This window comes from Schistocerca cancellata, chromosome 9 (assembly GCF_023864275.1).
Source record: "Schistocerca cancellata isolate TAMUIC-IGC-003103 chromosome 9, iqSchCanc2.1, whole genome shotgun sequence".
In the NCBI taxonomy this organism is placed as follows: Eukaryota; Metazoa; Arthropoda; class Insecta; order Orthoptera; family Acrididae; genus Schistocerca; species Schistocerca cancellata.
The window spans coordinates 20,272,386-20,293,329 of record NC_064634.1 but is presented as its reverse complement, the minus strand read 5'-3'; the positions used below and the strand labels follow the sequence as shown (position 1 = coordinate 20,293,329).

At 41.6% G+C, this 20,944-nt stretch overlaps 2 protein-coding genes across 5 annotated transcripts in view; one reads left to right on the top strand and one right to left on the bottom strand.

The window, feature by feature from the left end:
- The window catches only part of LOC126101164 (trichohyalin-like), a 223,276-nt gene extending 204,113 nt beyond the window's left edge, over window positions 1-19,163 (top strand). The window contains exons 8-11 of the mRNA XM_049911859.1: window positions 1,241-1,405; window positions 3,733-3,873; window positions 7,289-7,519; window positions 16,092-19,163. Of these exons, the coding sequence (XP_049767816.1) occupies window positions 1,241-1,405; window positions 3,733-3,873; window positions 7,289-7,519; window positions 16,092-16,412 (858 nt within the window). The 3' untranslated portion in view covers window positions 16,413-19,163. The remainder of the gene's footprint in view (window positions 1-1,240; window positions 1,406-3,732; window positions 3,874-7,288; window positions 7,520-16,091) is intronic.
- LOC126101165 (trichoplein keratin filament-binding protein) overlaps window positions 1-20,944 on the bottom strand; it is a 796,043-nt gene that overhangs the window by 741,723 nt on the left and 33,376 nt on the right. The window lies entirely within an intron of this gene.

Genomic DNA, 20,944 nt, shown 5'->3' with positions numbered 1-20,944 from the left:
TTACGTCGTGTCGCTGTTTCATCCAGTTGACTGGAGACGCGCATCGTGAGGTGACCCGTTTAATTATTGAGAACGAAGTCGTGAATCAGATGGTGATACCTTGGATGTGGCGTCCCAGTGTTTCTCTCTCTATGCGGCCGCGTGCGTCAGTGTTGTGCATTGGCCAGCGGAGCGGCGCGGCGGGGGAAGGCCAGTGTCCCAGACTCGAACAACGGACTCCAGCTTGCCAGTCTTCGGCTGTCAGATCTTCATTACCAGCTCACAGGTGACTGCTGATGTGAGGCCGTCTCCTTCCCGTCCTCATGAGTCACCCGGGTACGTAAAAATCAGTCTTCAAATACCTTCTGTCTTCTGGTGGCGAGGCTGCTGCTTGCTATTCCATTACAGCGGCGGACTTGGTGCTTCTGAGTACGATGTAGTCCCTTCCTGGATGAAGGCCTTCAGCACTGACTGAACTGTACTGGAACTGAACTCGAACCAAAACTGAACTGAAAACTACTGTCGGGGCCACTGCGTCTCACGTATATATTTACTTCAGTTCATTGGAGGTGAAAGACTTCACGGTCATTGCCTCTTCTGTCACGTTGAAAAGCTTCTCGAAGACTCTTCTTAACGTCGGTCATTGGCTCTTGGAATGTAGGCGAGTGGAATGTAGGCGAGGGCCTTTGATCACATGTGACGACTGAGAAACACGTGAGCCGGTCGGGCAATGCCCTGACGGCTGAATCGACAGTTTCCGCTTATGTGGGGAGGGCGATGGCTTCTCCTTGCGACTTGCAGGCGCTGGCCGTTGCCACTGCTGCTCTGCCTGCTGTTTGCCAGTGTGTAACTCTTCTAAACTAAGCTAAGTTTTTCATTTATTTTCTAATTTCTACTTCACATTGGTTTCACTAATTTATTTACCTATCTTAAGTACCGATTTCCATATTATTGGAGCCCTGAAGAAAGATATTCGTGGTTGTTGATTTGCTTAGTATGAATCGTATGAAAAGATGCACATCTGGCTAAAGTCACAGTTCTGTAGGCAACCGCAAACATTTTCCCATGACCGCACTGACCGTCGTGTGTTGATTACTTTTGAAATTATAACCAGCTTGCTTACTTTTTTCCCATACGTCTCATTTTCATTTGATTGTCCCATATTCTTGGTCGGGAAACATGCAAATACCATTCACGCCTAGCGGTACTAGTGGACAGTTTAGAATTCAGTAATGTTTCCGATGGTGACAATTTGTTGCAGGAGATCAAGAAACTGCGGGAGCAGATGCGGGAGGCGCAGAAGGCGACGGAGGAGCTGGAGAAGAAGTACCACGACACGGCGGGCCAACTGGACATGACGCGGGCAGAGGTGGACGACCTGCAGCGCAAGAACCAGGCGCTCGAGAAGAAGCTGGCCGCGCTGAAGGTAGCGCAGCCGCAGCCCAGCCCCGGGGCCGGGGCCCCACCCTAGAACTCCCGCAAGTAGAGAGCGCGCTAGTGCACGGTAAGACTAGCTGTAGCTGCGGCTGCGCCTGCCACTGGGCAGCGAACCTCTCCTGCAGGTCGTATCACTCTCACTTGGACGGTGACGACCGCGGGCGAATACCTCACAACTCCACTGTTGCTAACACGCCGCCTGCCGGAATGAGTCTCCTTACTTGCTCCTGTATTTTGAAATATTTCACTATTTCTCATTACAGCCCACCGTTAATTAAAAAGAATACGATCGGCAGTATTAAACATCTCTCGTAAAGATACTAACCTAGCACTTTCTTCTATGACTTTTGCAGGGACTTGAGGCTCCGATGGAGGTGTGCCACACGAATGCTTTAACGGGAGTCATAAGTATTTGTTTTACAATAGGAAAGTAGAGCTACGGCACAACTCAAAATACATTTCTCAGTGCCATAATGCCACTCAGTGTTTGATTTACGACAGCTTTTTATTTTTGTGATCTAGTTGTGATCTTGTCTCCACGGTAGTCTAACCTCTGCATAATGACTGCAATTTGCTTCCACTTGAATTTGATTACAGTCGTCAAGACTTCGTATTTCTCCACAATTTTCATTCCCCACTCTTCCCTTCATTACCAAATCGACAATACGTTGATGCCCCAGCTGTATCCTATCAACCGATCACTTTTTTTTAGTCATGTTGTGTAATGCATGTCATTTACCCCAATTTAATGCCGTGTCTCCTCATTAGTTATCCGATCTACGCATCTAAACTTCACAATTATTCTGTAGCACCACATTTCAAAGGCTTCTACTGATTTCTTGTCTGCACTGCTTATCGTCCATGTTTCAGGTCTGTACAAGGCTATACTCCACACAAACATCTTTAAAATGGGCTTCTTAACACTTATAATTTATATTCGATGTTAATATATTTCTCCTTTTCAAAATGGTCTTCTTGTTATTGCCAGTCTGCTTTTCATATCCTCCCTACTTAAGCCATTGTCAGTTATTTTGACGCACAAATATCAAACTCACATATTATTTTTAGTGGCCCATTTCCTAGTCCAATTCCCTTCGCAAATTCTCTTGAACTTAAGCTTCAGTACTTGTTGACAAGGTAACTTGGCGGACCATCTTTGGTAACAATGGCTGAACGTAACACTTGCTCATTTTCCATAAATGTTCAAACCAGACAGGAATTCTTGCCCAGTTTTTAAACGCTTGAGTTCACATAAAAAAAGAATGTAGACAGCAGATCTAATCAGAATCACAAAATGTATCTACACGAACTGCAAATACATTGCTGTAGACTCTGGTAGTACCGAAGACGTGCCGAAAAGGGATTTCACAACTAAACACAAAAATTACTTTTTTTTATTACTTGCGGTATATTAATTGCTGGCATTTTCATATAGCTGCCTCTTAAAAATCACAGATCATAGAATATAAGTTTATGTGATGTTTCTCTCCGAAATGGGAGCACACTCACATCCAACTTTTATTCGTTCCTTCCTAGAACACTCAGTACAGACTGCAAGGATAGTGTGTACGGTAGACAGACAAAAAAATATACTTTAGACAAATCTCAATGCAGCACTTTATATACAAGTTCTATATTTTTATTCAAGCTTGTAACACGAATTATAAACTTTAATATTAGCACACGCGAACCGCAAAAACACACGTCAAACTCTTCCTCGATTCGGAATACGAGCGGAGGTCAGTAGGGTCCAAAGTGCAACAGGGCTCAATGTAACCACTGTTCTGCACGGTCAAACATCATAAATCCAAAGAAGAAATATTTTAAATTTACAAAAAATAAACCTCCAGTTAGTGACTGCCCAGTCCTCATTTGTACGTTTCAGTTAGATATGTCCTGTAAGTAGTGTTTTGTTGCGAATAGTGTATATCATAAATATGTATTAACCAAAATCGTCGAGAAGCTATAACACTGTAAACACAGCTACAGCTCGTTGCTATCGCAAAAAGGTTTCTGTTATGATATTACTGTAGAGTGATTGTTTGTTTACAGAGGAGCTGCAGTTTATGCGCAGAATGTGAGTATATCAGGCGCTCATGCGCATACGCTACAGACAGGAGGTAAGTAAATATGAGTCACGAAGGAAAGACAGAAAGCAAATGAAAGAAAAAAAAAAAGACCACCACCAACAATGAAAATCGCCACCACCATTTCTTTATACTGTGTGTACGAGCTGCACCTCCGGCGAGAGGGGTTGCAGGGTTGCTGACGGCTCTCCCGTATGACGGCGATACATGTGCGTGCATGTGCTTTCAGGATAACCCGGGACTCGTGCTGTCCAAGCAGCCGTCCGCCAAGAAGGTGGGAGCCGCTGTGACCAACAACCAGAGGCCCGGCGAAGAAGACGAGGAGTCGGAGTACACGGAGGAGACCGAGACGGAAACGGAGTCCTCAGAGGTGCGATAAAAATTCTGCCTGCCACTGTAGTAGCTGCAGTCAAGTTTCTAAACAGTGCAAAGTTTTGAGTTTCCAGCCGCATAAACTCGTCGACGTTTGGCTACTCTCTCTACTTTCGCCGGAATATTTTACTCTATAATATCTCTACTAACGAACTGAATTGAATTTTTTTAAAATTTTCTTTTTCCACATACGTACTTATCTCCACAGAAATACGTTCCGTTCACTATTAAGTTTATCAAGCTATCCTTTTCTTCCTCATCTTAACTGGGGTATCAATTCCCTATCCTGATAATGTTAAATTTAACATATTTATACTCTGTTTTCTCAGGAACTATCCAGGGTAATAAAAAGAAACTTTGCCAAAATATAGAGTCATATCATATACATTGCCTGATCAACTGTCAAATATGTAATTTCTTTTGGAATCAACATACGAATTTTTTAATGAAAGTCTAATTTTTTTGTAATTATTTTAAAAAAGTATTGATGCTCAAACTACGAGTTCTCTCTCTACCATTGTACATCCACATAAATAGAATACCGCTGTCAATAAGAGACAAAAATTTCAGTTTTAGCTGAAATAATGGTAAACATTTGCAAAAAGAGTTGTGAAGTAAAGGAAAAGTCACTATTGAATGAAGACAGAGCCTAAAACTCCCCAACTTTGTAATCTTTATGTTCTTCAGGATCAAAGAAATGCAATCTCTTTCTCCATCTGAGGTATCTTGCTGCTTCTGTTACATTTGTGACCACAACTTCTGACTTGGAAGCTTGCTGTTTGTCCAGTTCTTCTTGTATTGATTCTGTATTATGGCCAGACTTAATTCCAAATTGCTTCAGAACCTTAATCCTGCCTGCATTTCCATCGCTGAAGATGATCCCAGCATCATTGACCCCATTCTTCAGTGTTTTCGAGCCCACAAATGCAAGCTTTTTTGGCACCCTGGTCCATACAACATTGTCAAAAACTCATTTACGTTTTCCCTGTGAGGCATTTCTTCAGAAGATGTGGATGTGCTACATCTCCATATACTGGCTTTATTACTGTTCTAGCAGCTCCAGGAATGGTGTTTCTGTGGGTATATTCGGTTCCTGCTGCCTCGGCTTTGCGGTGTTTACACCCTTCACCTGAACACAAACTGTGTTGTGGCTTCTCATTACATGACGTCTTGTTGACAAACGTAGCCCATAATGCTTTTGTCATTGCTTCCCCATGTTGTTTGTATTCATTCTAATGGCTTGGCCACAGTATTCATTTTGCTGACTGATTGGTTTGTCAGTGCCATCTTCAAGGTTTTTGCTGGAAACGTTCTGCCTGATTTTACACAGTCGGGTACCCACTCATTTCTGCACATGACAGACACTTTCTAACTTCTGTGGTGTTAGGTCATCATAGGGCCAGCTGTCAATTATTGATTTGAATGAACGGTAATCACCAGCAGCAAAGATTTGAGCACAGGGAACCTCACGTTGTTCTTGAGAGCGCTGAAAGACCTTCACAATGGAGACACTTTCCATGTCTCCACTGGATCAAATGTTTTCTGACAGTTGCGTTCATGCAATTGGTTCTTTTGATTTTCGTACTCACTTTTGTGCATTTTTTTGACAATACTGCAACAAGAGGTTTCCAAACTAAGAACTAAACAGTTTCCTTTAAAGACATTTTCAGAAACTATTATTTGTTCACCACACAAATTACAGCACGCAATCTGGTTAAACATTTTTTAGTACACTTAAACCTAATATTAAACTGATATCACTGGCATTGGTACCACTTTTGTTCACAAGCTGCTTCTTGGAAGAAGCAGTTGGTTGTTTACAACTTTGTTCAGTGCATTCTCTGGATGCAAGCTTCCCAACAGGACATGTTCTATAGAATCTACTTCCCTTATTTCTTCTCTTCTTGAGTAAGTCCTCTCGTGGAGTGATATTAAAAAGAGGAACTAAACTTAATGAGCAACAAGTCTGAATATACACAATGAAAGGCGCAATGTGCCTTACAAAATGTGGGTGACATCATGTATTATACCACAAACAGGAAGTGATATCACATAAACCAAAGAAACAAACCTATGCGGCAGGATGTTTGCTATAAATCACCGCGTTGTAGAGCACTCAATTCCATAGGTATCTCATTGTAACCGAACAATTCTTCATAGAACCTATAGAAATTACTTGTGATGTAAATCATTTCAAAACAAAAATACTTACAGTCATCCAAATCAACGAAACATACTTCAAATTAAAGAGAAAACTCTGTACAACAATTTTCCATAAAAATATAAATATACATTTTATATGCACAATACCTTTTTAACTCCTTTTAAGCATTTACTCCATGTTATAGGCCCCTCCCCCCATTTGCTGCCTCAGACATCTTTAGCCAGGAAAATGCTTTTTCGTCTGCGCATGTCTTCTACATCTTATTTGTTTCTAATGTCCAAAGCGACAATTTTCTAAATTGTAGGATCCTTCAATCCTATTTGATATTGGATTGGTGCATGAGTTCGTAGCATTTTTCCATACGTTTAATAAACACAACAGATACGCGTGACAGATATTTTAGTCATCAATAATATATTCTCCTTCACTATTTTACAGTCTTCCAATGCCGAGATAACTTTTCGACTCTGCGACTGCAAAAATCATGTGGTTCTGTGGCAAAGAACTTACCAAGCCATGTTCGGAGTGCATTTTCATCCAGAAACGAAGTCCCTCGAATGCTGCTCGATAGAGTGCGGAAAAGGTGAAAATCTGAGGGCGCAAGATAAGGTGAAATTGAAATGTTTCTTTGTGGCACAGACCGAGGGAGATTGTGCAGCGGTTAACACACAGGACAAGCATTCGGGAGGATGACAGTTCAAATCCCCGTCCGGTCATTCAGATTTACGTGTTCTGTGATTTCCCTAAAGTGCTTAAGGCAAATGCCGGGATGGTTCCTTTGAAAGGGCGCGACCGATTTGCTTCTTCATACTCGAAACAATCCGAGCTTGCACTCCGTCTTTATTAACCACGCTGTCGACGAGACGTGCTATGTTCCTTCCATTTTTTTGTAGCACACTTCTATTTTGTACAGGAGTTCCTCGCAGTAGTTGAGATCTTTGTTGTGTAATGTGTTATTTATCTGTGTACGAGGGGTAGTCACGAAGTTTTAATTATCACCTCAAGAAAATAAAGTTACGTGATAAAGTTTTTGTTTGGTTTCGGGTACATGCCCCCACTTCTGCTGCTGCCGCAAACAAATCACCGCACGACGCTTCGCCACCTCGTTGTGGTTCCTGTAGCAGCGTGCTTCGGTACTGTGGCGCCGCAGTACCATTATTTTTCGAGGTGATCGTTAAAACTTTACTTGCGACTACGCGACGTAATTGCGCCGGGCAGTCTCAGAGCAGTGTTGACACTGGCGGTGCAGGAGGAGGAGAACGCGGAGAACGCGGCGGCGCTGAAGGAGAAGCGGCAGGCGCGCGAGCTGAGGCTGCTGGCGACGAAGCTGAAGAGCTACAAGGACAAGGAGGCGGCCGCCAGGAACGAGCGCAAGGCGCTGCGCGAACAGCTGCGGCGCGAGCAGAAGGCGCTGCGCCAGGAGCGCCACAAGTACCGCCTGCTGCAGAAGGAGGTCGACAAGATGGCCAAGCTCATGAAGGTAACTTGCGGCGAGGCGCGCTGCCCGCTCCCGTCTACCCGCACCCCTCCTTCGTCTTCCCTTCCCTCTTCTCCCACACCTCGCGCTTGTCAGTGTTCGCCAGTGTAAGCAAGGCAACTGCAATTTAACCCTATGATGCGCCGTGTCCACTGCCGCGGACAGCTGTCGCTTCTTTGGCGTTTTCAATCAGTCGTGAACCTGCAAATGCACGCAATCCAATGCAGTGTACTCCCTATTCTGCCCGGCATGCATTTGCAGCCTCATGACTGACTCAAAAAAATCAAAGACGCGACCGTTAAAAGCTATACACTGCAGTGAAAAGGGTGCACCACGGGGATAAGTGTTTGGAGGGTAGAGTCTACAAACGGGTAAACAAAAGCAGCTGTGACAGTGAGTCTAGTGCCCCTCCCATAGCGCTATTTCGATTTAAATGCATTTTGACCATCAGTCGTATTAATTCAAATCATCAGCTGCTGTAGCATGACATATTATTAAGTTCTTGCAGCTCCTGCCGCTCAGCTCGCTCGCGGGCAGGCGCAGCGAGTAGTGGCTACCCGCCGGGCGGCCATATTCCACGCACCTGACTGTCGGTCTTCAGAGCACACTTGACCCCCTGTGCAGTGGACGCAAGGCTCCCCACCACTACGCGAGCTGGAACAGCCAGCTATATCGTATAATTCATAACAAGTCAAGTGTGAAAAATAAGGGCACTTTATTTAACAAATATGAAATCTCAACCATAATGTTCAAGTTCGCATTCAAACTTTCCACTGTTATTGCAACACAACTTTCACTCTCAGCTCTGTTTTCCTGGATTATTTCCAAATGATCTTTATAGTTGTTTGTTTACGATAATCGTAGAGTATTTTGCAACGAATCCGTTACATCTCGGTGCACTTATCTCGTTAATTCTCGATGAAGATTGAAGCTATCCACATTAACCACCACTGAAACTTCCTGCCATTTAACAACTGTGTCCCAGATCAGGATCTTTGCCTTTCACAAGAATGTGCTACCTCAACTGAGCAATCTATGTTCAACTCACGACCCGCCCTCACAACTTAACATCTGCCATCTGCCAGTACATCTATCACATAGCCCATTGCAAGAAAGCAACTGACTAGAAAAAGTAACACAATCTCACAGATACCCAATACCATGAAATGGTCGTTATACACGAAATCTCGTATTTTCATCGAGAATTAACGTGACAAGTACACAGAGAACTGTTTATACAATCCAGTTTACTCTGTAGCATAACGTAAATACACCATCTGATCAAAAGTATGCACGTGGCTACAGTCTTTGCCTTTACGTCGGCTTGAATTCGCCTCGAGACACTTTCAATGAAATGTCTGTGGACGAACAGCGACCCATTCTTCAAGACCCGAAACCAAAAATGTTGGACGCTGGGGTCAGCAGCGATGTTGACGCTCTACTTCATCCCAAAGGATTCATGTCAGGACTCAGGGCAGGCTAGTCCATTTCAGGAATGTTCTAGGCAGCAAACCGTTTCCTCAGAGGCGCTGCAGGGTAACCGCGCCGTCCAAAGCACCTTGTCGTCACAGTTGGCGCGGCTCCCCGCTCAGAGGTTCGAGTCCTCCCTCGGGCATCAGTGAGTGAGTGAGTGAGTGAGTGTGTGTGTGTGTGTGTGTGTGTGTGTGTGTGTGTTTTCTGTCCTTAGCGTAAGTTAAAGTTAGATTAAGTAGTGTGTAAGCCTAGGGACCCATCACCTCAGCTGTTTGGTCCCATAGGAACTTACCACAAATTTCCAAGTTTCCAAAGGCTCTGCTTTATGACAGTGTGCATTGTCATACTGATAAAATCAGTCATAGTCTCCCAACTGTTCCTCAACTTTAGGCAGTATAGAATGCTATAAAATATGTTCATATTCTTCCAAATTTAGCACTTTATTAAGCACAATAACGTAACCACTCTCTAACCACAATAAAAGCCCTCATACCATAACACCACTTTACTGTTGGCACCACACGCGATGACAGATGACGTTCTCCAGTCAATCGCAAAATCCAAACCCTTCCATCAGATTGCCACAGGGTGTAGTGTCATCACTCCAAATCACTCGTTTACAGTCGTTCTTCGCAAGTGTCACTTAGCACTGATTATATAAAGGTGTGGCTTATGAAGAGCTACTCGACCATTCTCTTTAACTCCTTATGAACAGGCTCGATGGACTGGTGGTAGCACTCTCAAATTGACGACTGATCCCTTCCGCAGATTGCATGCGATTTTTTACAACCACTCTTCACAATGCTCCACATTCTCCGTTCGTCAGTATAAGAGGTATGCCTGGTCTTGAGTTAGCTGTCTTTGTCCCTGTGCGTATCCACTTCTCATCCACACCACCATCAGTCGACATGGGCAGCTTTAGAACGGAGGACCCCGGTGGTAACATCCAATAACTGGTCCACGTTCGCAGTCACTGAGCTCTCCTGACTGACTACTGCTTCTCTACCGACAACACAACATTCCCCGCCTCAAGTGACATCTAGCGATCAATTCCACATTACATAGCGATGTGCGAATACTTTGGATCAGATAGCCTATGTACCATTGAATCCCTGGGAATTATTTTAAACTTGATATACGGGCACTTAACACTTCTTGCTACTGCACGCTATTCTTACCCTTAATTATTTGGCTCTGTGCTCATACAGCGATACTCCGTTGAATAATCTTCTATCACAATCTCTTGAAATATATTAATTATTTTGCTTTCGCTTCATCATGCACTTTACTTCCCATATACATATTACCACATTTTGTATTAATTACTGCTCACGTAACTCCAATGCTCGTCTCAAACTGAAGTTTAAAAATGAACACGTGTTCCAACAGAAAAACACACTTTAAAACTACACTGCCCAGCGGAGGTTTGTCTGGTTACCAATGCTACGCTTACGAAATCCCCAGTCAAATAACAGACTGTCGTCTTGTTAGAAAGTGCAACTTAAGGTAAAGCTGTCATTAACACCTCGGTGCTTCACTATACATACTCTAAGTTCTGCAATGGCTGTTGTTAGTTCCTACTGGCTGCAAGCAGAATACTGGAGCTGTCTCCCAAAATCCCTCTAAATAAATTCCAAATTGGGAGGCATACCCACGAAACCTTTAGCACCACAATCGCTGATATTAAAACAAAGACAAGCACAGAACAGAAAGGATACGGTCCTGTTAGAGGTAGTATGCCGCCGGCCGGTGTGGCTGAGCGGTTCTAGGCGCTTCAGTCTGGAACCGCGCGACCGCTGGTTCGAATCCTGCCTCGGGCATGGATGTGTGTGAGGTCCTTAGGTTAGTTAGGTTTAAGCAGTTCTAAGTTCTAGGGGACTGATGACCTCAGATGTTCAGTCCCATAGTGCTCAGACCCATTTGAACCAAGGTAGTATGCCCTTGCCTCCTCCTGACCTCTGAACTGACTTGTCCAGGCAGCTATGGCTGAATCTACAGTATAAATCGAATCAAACTTTGCATTTTTCAGGTAAACAGTTCACTGACAAAGATGAAAGAAAGAAGTCAGACAAAAATCCTTGTATCAAGTCCAGAGTGAACCTCAAGCCTTTGGACTGGAGTGTCAGATGTCGAAACAAGTGGCGTCACGCAGTAAGACCACTGTGGGCTGGGGGACTTTACGTCGTAGAGTGCAGGAATCCGTAACTGCTGCACCCCCTCTCCCCCACCTCATTGTTGCTATATGGGCTTGTAGCCAGCAGAATGCCACCTCTTTCCATAGGCACAGTAGGCGAATGAAGGTGTCTTTCATGGATTGGAGTCGTTTGTAGCTCATAGAATTCCCAGTGTACGGGGAGAAATTTGGAAAGGGAAATAGAATTCAGGGAGAAGAAATAAAAATATTGAGGTTTGCCGATGACATTGTAATTCTGTCAGAGACAGCCACAGACTTCAAAGAGCAGCTGAATGCAGTGGATACTGACTTGAAAAAGAAATTATTATAAGATGAAAATCAGCAAAAGAAAAACAAGGGTAATGGAATTTGATCTAATTAAATCAAGTGATGCTGAGGAAATTAGATAAGGAAATGTGACATTAAAATTAGTAGATGAGTTTTGCTCTAACAGGTGATGGCTGTAAGTAGAAAGAATATAAAAAGCAGGTTGACAGCAGCAGAGAAAGCAGTTCTGAAAAATAGAAATTTGTTAAAAATCCCTGTATATAAAAGGCAATGTCCTGACTGACTGACTCATCATCACCCAGGCAACATCGCTAAGGATGGAAATTTGAAGATTGGAGTGGGTGTGGGTATTATACTGTACCCATCGTTTAAGAAGAGATTGTCCGAAATTCCACTCCTAAGGAGGTGAAATAGGAGATGAAAGTATGTCGCTATCAAGGGCTTTTTTGAAGCTAGAACTACGAAAACTGGTATTTGGTTTCTCAGCCAGAAAATTAAAAAAAATATGTTTCTGTATTTTTGGAAACTCGCCCACTTAGGGGATAAAACAGCGGGTAAAGGCTTTTTTGAAAGTAAATAATTACTAAACAACTACAGGATATTTACGGCTACATCTATGGCAATTGATATTTGACTTTTCGGTTAAAAAATCAATACATGATTCAGTGTTTCTGGAAATTCTACCCCTAAGAGGTACAACAGGGGATCAAAATTTTTAAGAAAATTATCTTTATATTAAAAAAAATTGAAGGTAAATTTATGAAAACTGGTATTGCACTTCTCAGTTAGAATTGAGAAATACATGTTACGGGATGAAAGTTGCTATGGAAATATCTCCCTGAGAACACAAAAGGCCTGATTAAAAAAAACTTTGGGCTGGACTGAAGCCAACAGAATCGCTTTTTGGCCGGAAGTACATTCTGAAAAGACTATACCTCAATTAGCGCGAAAAGTTTAGAAGGTGTTTTATTTTGTGAACATAAAACTTCACTTAAAAGAACAGTCTACGCGAGTGAAGCAGCGCGCGCTAGCCTACTCTAATATAAACTAAGTGTTCGGAACTCTTTGTGAAAGTTGTTGTCTATAGTGTAGATTGTTAGGGAGTGAAACTTAAGACAATAAGGAGTTCAGAACTGAAGAGTTTGAAATAATTTACTGTAGAAAAATACTGAAGATTAGATGGGTAGGTGGATTTAACACTAGAACGGCGGAGTTTATGACATTCCTAAAATGGCGGAAAGGGGTAATTTTGACTCCACATAAATTATTTTCATATTTGACTTGAACAAGTACTTTTTTAGTGTATGTTAATCCACACGTTATTTCTAGTAATCTCAACAAGTTTTTACAATTATAAATAATAATTACTAATTTATTTGCCGGTCGGGGTGGCCGAGCGGTTCTAGGCGCTACAGTCTGGAACCGCGCGACCGCTACGGTCGCAGGTTCGAATCCTGCCTCGGGTATGGATGTGTGTGATGTCATTAGGTTAGTTAGGTTTAAGTAGTTCTAAGTTCTAGGGGACTGATGACCTCAGAAGTTAAGTCCCATAGTGCTCAGAGCCATTTGAACCATTTTTGAACTAATTTATTTGAACAACAATGTATTATACAAATTTATTGTTGCTACTGTTAACAAGTTTCTCAACTACAGATTTTAATTTATTAATTATTCATACAACCTTCTAGACACATTTAGTATCTTTGTTCCATTTTACTCATGTGTTTTACGAACAGCTCTGTATTACTTTCCACTCAAGTCATTTGAAGCTGTTAGACGCACTTAACACAGGTGATTTCTGTTTTACGCGCACATTTTTCGCATACGGCTTTGTGGCACTTTACACAGTTTTCGCTGGTCTTTTTGTCTTTAGAGAGGCTGATTTGGCATTTCCTCCGCTTTCTAGGTAATTTCAGTCCCATATTGTCTTCCTCTGCCTGATGTTCTTGCTCTTTCGTTCCCTTGAGTTGATTTGCCACTTGAAGTATGAACTACTTCCTTTCCATTTTCTTGTTCGTTACAATGTTGTAGATGACCCATAAATTTATTGCCGCCATGTCCACTATGTTGTAGAAGACATGCATTGGCCATCTCTTACAGGCAACCTTCGTAGTACATTTACGGGTCATTCGATCAAAGATGTCCACCCTGTACTTTGTTGCTTTGTAGAATGTTCCGGTTTCAGGTTTTTTCTTTCCTTCCTTGCTTATTGCTGCTTCAGCATGCAGCGTACTCGGAAGAATGATATTTTTATTCTTCTTTCTTTGGTGTGCTGTAAGGCACAGTCTGTGTTGCCACTATTATGCAGTATTGTGTTGGAGTGTATTTCAGCATTCGCCTTCCTTACTTCATTGGGGATTTCACGGCAGATCTTGTTCATTGCACCAACTAATGAAGTTTTCTTTTTTTGAATTTTTTAGCAAGTTGAAGAGACGTAAAGAAGTTGTCTGTGGTCACATTTCTTCCTTGATTTACAAATGGCTCCAGGAGACAAAGAACGACATACCAAGTGTTTGTTTCTCTCTCTCTGTGTGTCCTCTATGCCGAGGTATGGGAAAGCATTACTTTGTACTTACATCAACAGCGAACCAGAATTTGAGACCATATTTGTCTGGTTTGTTGGACATGAATTGAATCAACCTGCATTTTGCTTTGCTTGGTAACAGCTGCTAGTCAATGGTTATATTCGTTCAGGGTGGTAATTGGTTCAAATGGTTCTGAGCACTATGGGACTCAACTGCTGTGGTCATAAGTCCCCTAGAACTTAGAGCTACTTAAACCTAACTAACCTAAGGATATCACACACATCCATGCCCGAGGCAGGATTCGAACCTGCGACCGTAGCTCAGGGTGGTAAGCGCAAATACTGTTTCAATGAACTTTCCTCAAATTTCAGACACTAGAGCGAATTTGTTGGCTCCCAGGCATTCAGCCCGGGTTGATTTTTCACCAAACAGAGAAATCTGAGAAGCTTCTGAAATCTGTCCCTTGGCATAATATCCTTCATAAAAGCAGGCCCCCAAGAGTGCGACCAGAGATAATCCACAGACATACCTTTTGTGCACAATACACCTCGAACATACATGATGGCTATCAGTTTCTCCAATTCCTCGAGTGAAACAGTCCAGTCATTGTTTTTTAGTACTTTTCGAGGATTTGATTCTGTGTATTTCTTCATGAGACATAGCAGTGTTTCATCAAAAATAAGACTGCACTGATGACAGACCTGTCTACTCGTTGGCAAGCATAAGCAGTGGGACCTCCTCTCTCCTTCAGAACATTCACAGCTGACCGCCTTCCAGAAGATGAATAATTTCCAATTTGCCACACGGTTCCATCCCTTGCAATTATCTTTGTACACACTTCCAACTGTACCTGCTGTGTTGAAAGAGGTGATGACTGACGTATATCAGCATCTGAATCCTCCTCCACTAATCGCCCATCGTTCACAATGTCTTCATCTTCACTTGTGTCAGGAACATAATCATCATCTTCATCAGTGAAGTCAATTTCCAATTCAACGTCGGAATTCTCTAAGAAATATAGCACTTCTTCACCAGAAAGTTCATGCTGACGATACATGTTCGAAAACGTGTTTCACAGACAAAGACTGCCTCAGTGGCATAACATAAGCAGTGGCTGGCTGGAATGTACACGTGGCAAGTTGCAACAATGTGTTACTGCTCACTGTTGCCCGTTGGAGGTTCGAGTCCTCCCCCGGGTGTGTGTGTGTGTGTGTGTGTGTGTGTGTTGTCCCTACCGTAAGTTAAAGTAGTGTGTAAGCCTAGCGACCGACGACCTCTGCAGTTTGGTTCCTTACGATCTTATCACAGATTTCCAAAATTTCCCACCGCGCTAAGTAAAGAGCGACTAATACTAACTTCCTGAAAGAAGGCGGAAACACCTTCTCCTTCATTTACACGCCCTCACAGCAACAGTCTCTGATTGCACCACCTTAGTTTCAGGCGAAATACTGATGATGAATGCAAACCCCTATTTTATATTGCATAAATGTGAGATGATGCCAAAGTTGTGAGAGTTTGTTGCTATTATAGTTCCTAATCCAATTGCATGACATATATGTCTCAAATTTTTTGTCGAACGCTTTTCAAAGATTATATTTTTCTGAATTCCAATTTCTTGGTAGTTGCGGTAAAGTGACAGATTAAAAACTTTTGTGTGTAAACATATTATAGTTACCAGTGTATCAAAGCATTTATCGTAGGCATCTGTGGAGCCTTTAAAGGAGGTGATGGCAAGCTAAAGTGAACATTTTGGAACTCCTATGATGTCTGCCCAGCCACAGGAGTCTCTCGAGTAAATTCGTCGAATTAAACACGCGTAATTGAATGCCCCTTTGTTAACTATGGCGTTAGTTAGCTGCAGCATTCATTTTACAAACAGTGCTTTTAAAAAAATAAGATGCATTGATTTACATACACAAGTATATTGATAGGTATTGAAAAATAGCAACTGATGTTCTTTTATTATTTGATACTTATATATTACAGTGAGTGCGTTACAGATATTTTGAGTGGAACAACTCCTGCAGATCAATCTTATTTTGCTAAAGATTTTATTATTACCCAGGTACGAACGCACAATTTTCTCCGAGATACTGAACCTGGCTCTCCGTTTCAGGAGGAAGAAGACGACGAGGAAGACGAAGATGAGGAGGAGGAAGAGGAGAGCGAAACGGAAAGCGAATCAGAGTCTGAGAGTGAGCAGTCCGAGGAGGAGCAGAGCGACGGAGACCTGGCGCCCGACGCGCCGCCAGAGAAGCGGAAGCAGAACCTCACGGAGAGGGCCAAGAGGCACGAGAACGCGCTGGCCGCCCTCAAGAAGGGCAACTTCCTGCTCAAGGCCAACATCGACCGCCTCAAGGACGAGCTGTTCAAGCAGAAGGAGATGTCGCTGACGCTGCAGGAGGACCTCAACTCCGTGCTGGCCGAGCTGGGCTGAGCTGAGTCCGGTCGGCCCGAGGAGGCGGGCAGCTCCGAGCGGGGGCGCTGCGACACGAACGAAGACTGCTGTCTCTCCCTGGACACGCCGAGACTTTGTGGGTTGGATGCTCCAGTGCACCACCTGCCCATTCCGAGGATGCAGCAAATACATGACCTGCTCCAACATTCAGAGTTAGCTTTATTTCCAAATACGACCAGAGCAAGTTTAAAAATGCTCATTTCTGATCAGTCGACACTAACAACATGCAGTCAGTGTCGTGGCAGTTGATCGTAGTCATCTGGTCCCTGTCTTTACTGACGCTAGTTCCTACTTTGAGGCTAACACAAGGCAGGCACTCAACCGTCACACGTTTCTCATTACTATTACGTTTCCGCGGCTGGATGCCGTCCTCTCACCACATCATTCTGAAGCAAGTTGAGAGTGTCATCTAGGACACCTGTCTGCAGATTTTCTTCTGTTTGGTTTAATAACCTGTGTAGTTTTTTTTAACCAGAGATCGGAAACTGGCAATCGAGCATCTGCTTCTTAAGAGTTCTGACAACCACAGCCAGGATAGTCAATGTATTAGTTTCAACAGCCACAAGGACAGCTCACCTCCACGTCATGGAAGCCATTGCTCTATGATATAATCTACACAAGCAGGTTGTTCCAATATTACTTACTTAATCAATATCCACGTTAACCGTCATTATGCTTCAGTACAATTTACAAGTAAACAGAACTATTCCTGGCAGAAAACAACACATGATTTTAAGGAGAAGGCATATATGAATATGTTTGACTCTCACTACAAATATCTTGGCTCGGTTCCTCACAGAGCACAACATGTCAAGTGGCCTACAGCCTAACTTAGTGCATACTATAAAGATGACTATTAGTTATTTTTTCTTTTCGACCCCAAAGCCTTGCTATAGTCTCACTGCAATCTTATTTCTTGCAGCCAGTTCTTCAGGGATCATGTGAACACCCTAGACCTGAATGGAGGTGGAACTTGCTTTCAAAGTGTATATATTTGACGATCTCACTCGTAAGCTCAGTCTTCAAAGTATATATCCAGTTTTTGGTCTGTTACAGAGAGGGAATTTGATTCTCCAAATATGGGTTGATACCCAATAGTATCTCAGAAACAATTCAGACAATCCAATCCATTATACTGGAGCATAGTGTGTAAGCAAAGGCAAGCAGAAAAACAGAACTGTAGACAGCACAATCTTCTCACTTCACTACCATTCATGATTCATTCTGATGAAACTGCATTTATCCACCTTCTTCTTCTTCTTCTTCTTCTTCTTCTAGTTTCTGAGTCAATGCCTCCTTCCCACTCTCAAACGGAAATTTCACTAATATCCCCCGATCTCCACAGAGGTTCTTTGTCTTACATCTTACCATGCTAACAATTACAGAAAATGATATGTAGGACAGTTTTAAAATATTTATTATGTTTACTGCAGCTGAGTACTGTAAGAGTGGAATTACTGATGAACTATAGTAGCCAGCTTTATAGATGTATCTTCAAGAAACTATCTCACTGATAAATCTACATTATGGTATACTGCATAGGAGCCACACCACTGATATGCTGTACTCGTGGAAACAGCAGCAGTGTCACAAAGCATAAAAAGCAAGAATAACAGGAGTGCAGTGTATTTGCAACATTCTCCAAAAGCAGCTCATTTCATGGGCAGAAGAAAGATGAACACAAACATTCCTTAGACACATAACTCAAACAAACGAATTTTCAAACTAACAAGCTTATGTCTTTTTGAAGTTTTCAAACTACAATATGTTTATAGTTTACGGTGAACATAAAAAATAACAAAACTCACTTTACTATGTATATCCAAGAAATCTATTACAGCTCTTCACTGACACCACATCATAAACGTGTTCTGTATTGGACATATTAAGTGACAAAATATGTGGTCCTGGCTGTGTTCAAGCTGCAAAGTCTACATTGAACTCTCGACCGACATGTTCTAACGTCTCTGATCGATGAGACATAAGGACCTATTCTTTTTTTAAAAAAATGTTGTTTGTGCAATGTGCTGTACTATAGAAACTTTTATTGTATGTGAATGATGTAAGGAATATATGCAGAGAATGTATCCCACAACCACGAATACAGAATGTAAAATGTTACATATGGCAATATCGTCCTCTAGTCACTGTTGCTTTAAAAGTACCAAAATGAAAACCACGCAATAATAATTTGAAACGTTCAGACAGTTATCACTCAAATGATAAAGCACTTCAAGAATAAATGAATATTTAAATTTTTTACACTGATATGTTCCTTTGAAGTAACTGTAGCGAAAATTAATTACTGATGCTTCTACTGAAGATACTTTTTCTGAAACAAGGCTTAGAACTCTTGACACAACCTTCATTTAGTAGCAACCTCTTAATTATACACTGGTAATGCAGTGGGTACTTAGTATTTTGTGCAAATACTAATGGACCATTTCTTTTCTTACCAATTACAGTTAACTGCAAAAGTTGATATTTTTCTGTAATAATTAATGAGATTGTAAGATCTAATGAAAATGATTATAGTGTTAATTAAACATCCCTAAAATAATGGGACACATTCTTGGCATTTTTATACAAGTGAATGGTCTCAAAACAGAGTGTATTTAATTCCTACTGAAAGAAAAATTTAAAAGTTTGTATTTTTGATGTTTTTATATGTTGAAATTCAGCTTTAAGTGATATTAGTAATAAAAAATGCTCTTAGCTGTTTAACAAGAATTATGTAACTGACAGTTTTCCATAACCCAATTAATATCAAAATGTTAGATACTTTTAAGGATTCATTGTGTATTTTTATATAACAGAAATACAAAAATATTACACAAAAGATGTACAATCAAACTATCTTTCAAAAACACCACAAAACATTTTCAAGAAACAGTCACCCATCTTTCTTAAATACACCCACGACTCAAGCCAAGTATGTTGTAAGTTACGAAGTTTACTTCTTGTCTGAACGTAAACTTCATCGAAAAAGTATGCTGTCTACTCTAGCACAAAAACCCGGTCAGCTTAGATGTTAACACCACACGGTATCTGTCACACACACACATTAAAGTATGGACAGTCAAGCTTTGAAAAGTGGAAATGACTAGTCAACAATATCTCTGTCAACTTAATTGAATTACACTAGCTGCAACCACCCTAAAATAAATTTTCCCACACTTTATGTTTACAGCAGATAGCGTGAACTTCTGGGCGAGGAGGTGAGTGCCGCTATGGGACAGGTAATGCTGAGTACATCTCAGTTTATAAGAATTACTGAGCAACAGACTGTATCCAAAGAACATAACTGTTACAATAAAAATAATAAGGTTATGAAACACTGGCACTATAAGATGTGTATCAAAAGTTACCAGAGTATACAGGATGCTCCAAAGCTTTGGGGCCAAAATTATACACACATTAGAGGGTTCTGAAGCGAGTACATTGAGACAAAGAACTAATGTAATTAAGGAGTGCATCGAAATAAAGCTTACGAGAAACGTAATAAACTGTATTAAGAATAAGTTATCACTATGCTTCCTGATGATATTTGTGCTTGATTTATTTATACTTAAATCAGTAATGTAGAGAAAAAACTGCTGCTTCTTCAATAGTTGCTGTGCTACAGATACAGCCACACATGTTAGAAACTGATTTGGTGAGAAGAATCTAGCAGAGTGTTTGTTGAGCTGACAAATGCCAACTGTGACAGCTTGGACACCACTGAATAATGCACAGCATCTCAACTTTCACAAACTGATGGTGATGTGAAAAAAAAAAAAAAAAAAAAAAAAAAAAAAAAAACACACAGAGTTTTTAAAAGTTGAGGCACCCCCTTTCCTTCAGATAACTCCACATTTATATTTCACCCAGATAACACCAGCCAGAACTGGAGTGGATTACACAAGCCTTCTTCAAAGAATGCAGTGTAGCACTACTGCCACAGCAAGCATATTCACCTGACATGCTGTCCAATGAACTTGGCAGAATATTTTTGATTAGAAACTTGCTCATCACAGTATATCCCCAACAACAGATGGTTCTTTGTAGACTCTCAAAACATTGCACGGAGGGAGATACATCACTCTCTCATTCTATACTAAATTTAGGAGTTGGTTCTGATTGCAGGATACGGGAGCATCTCATCATACTGAATTCTAAACACATGTACAGTTCCGTTATTTTAATCATTTGTGTTCATCTTGTACATAATATGGCTTCAGTCATGCGTAACCTTGGTGTTGCAGTCAATATCAGATGAATTGTTTAATCTGAATATAAACAGTCTACGTGCTAAAGGCTATTCATCAAAAAGTTGAGGTGGTGTGCCACTGATAACCAATAAGCAATACAGAGAAAGTTGCTAGCTTTTGACTTCCAGTTGAGCTGTCTCGTTGGGAGAATTAACCACCTCCACAGCTCTGGAGGACGATTCCTCCGAAAGCTAGCCATGTTCTCAGTCTCTCGGTTATTTAGCTAGTCATTACCTTTGCTACTTAAACTATCCATAATCC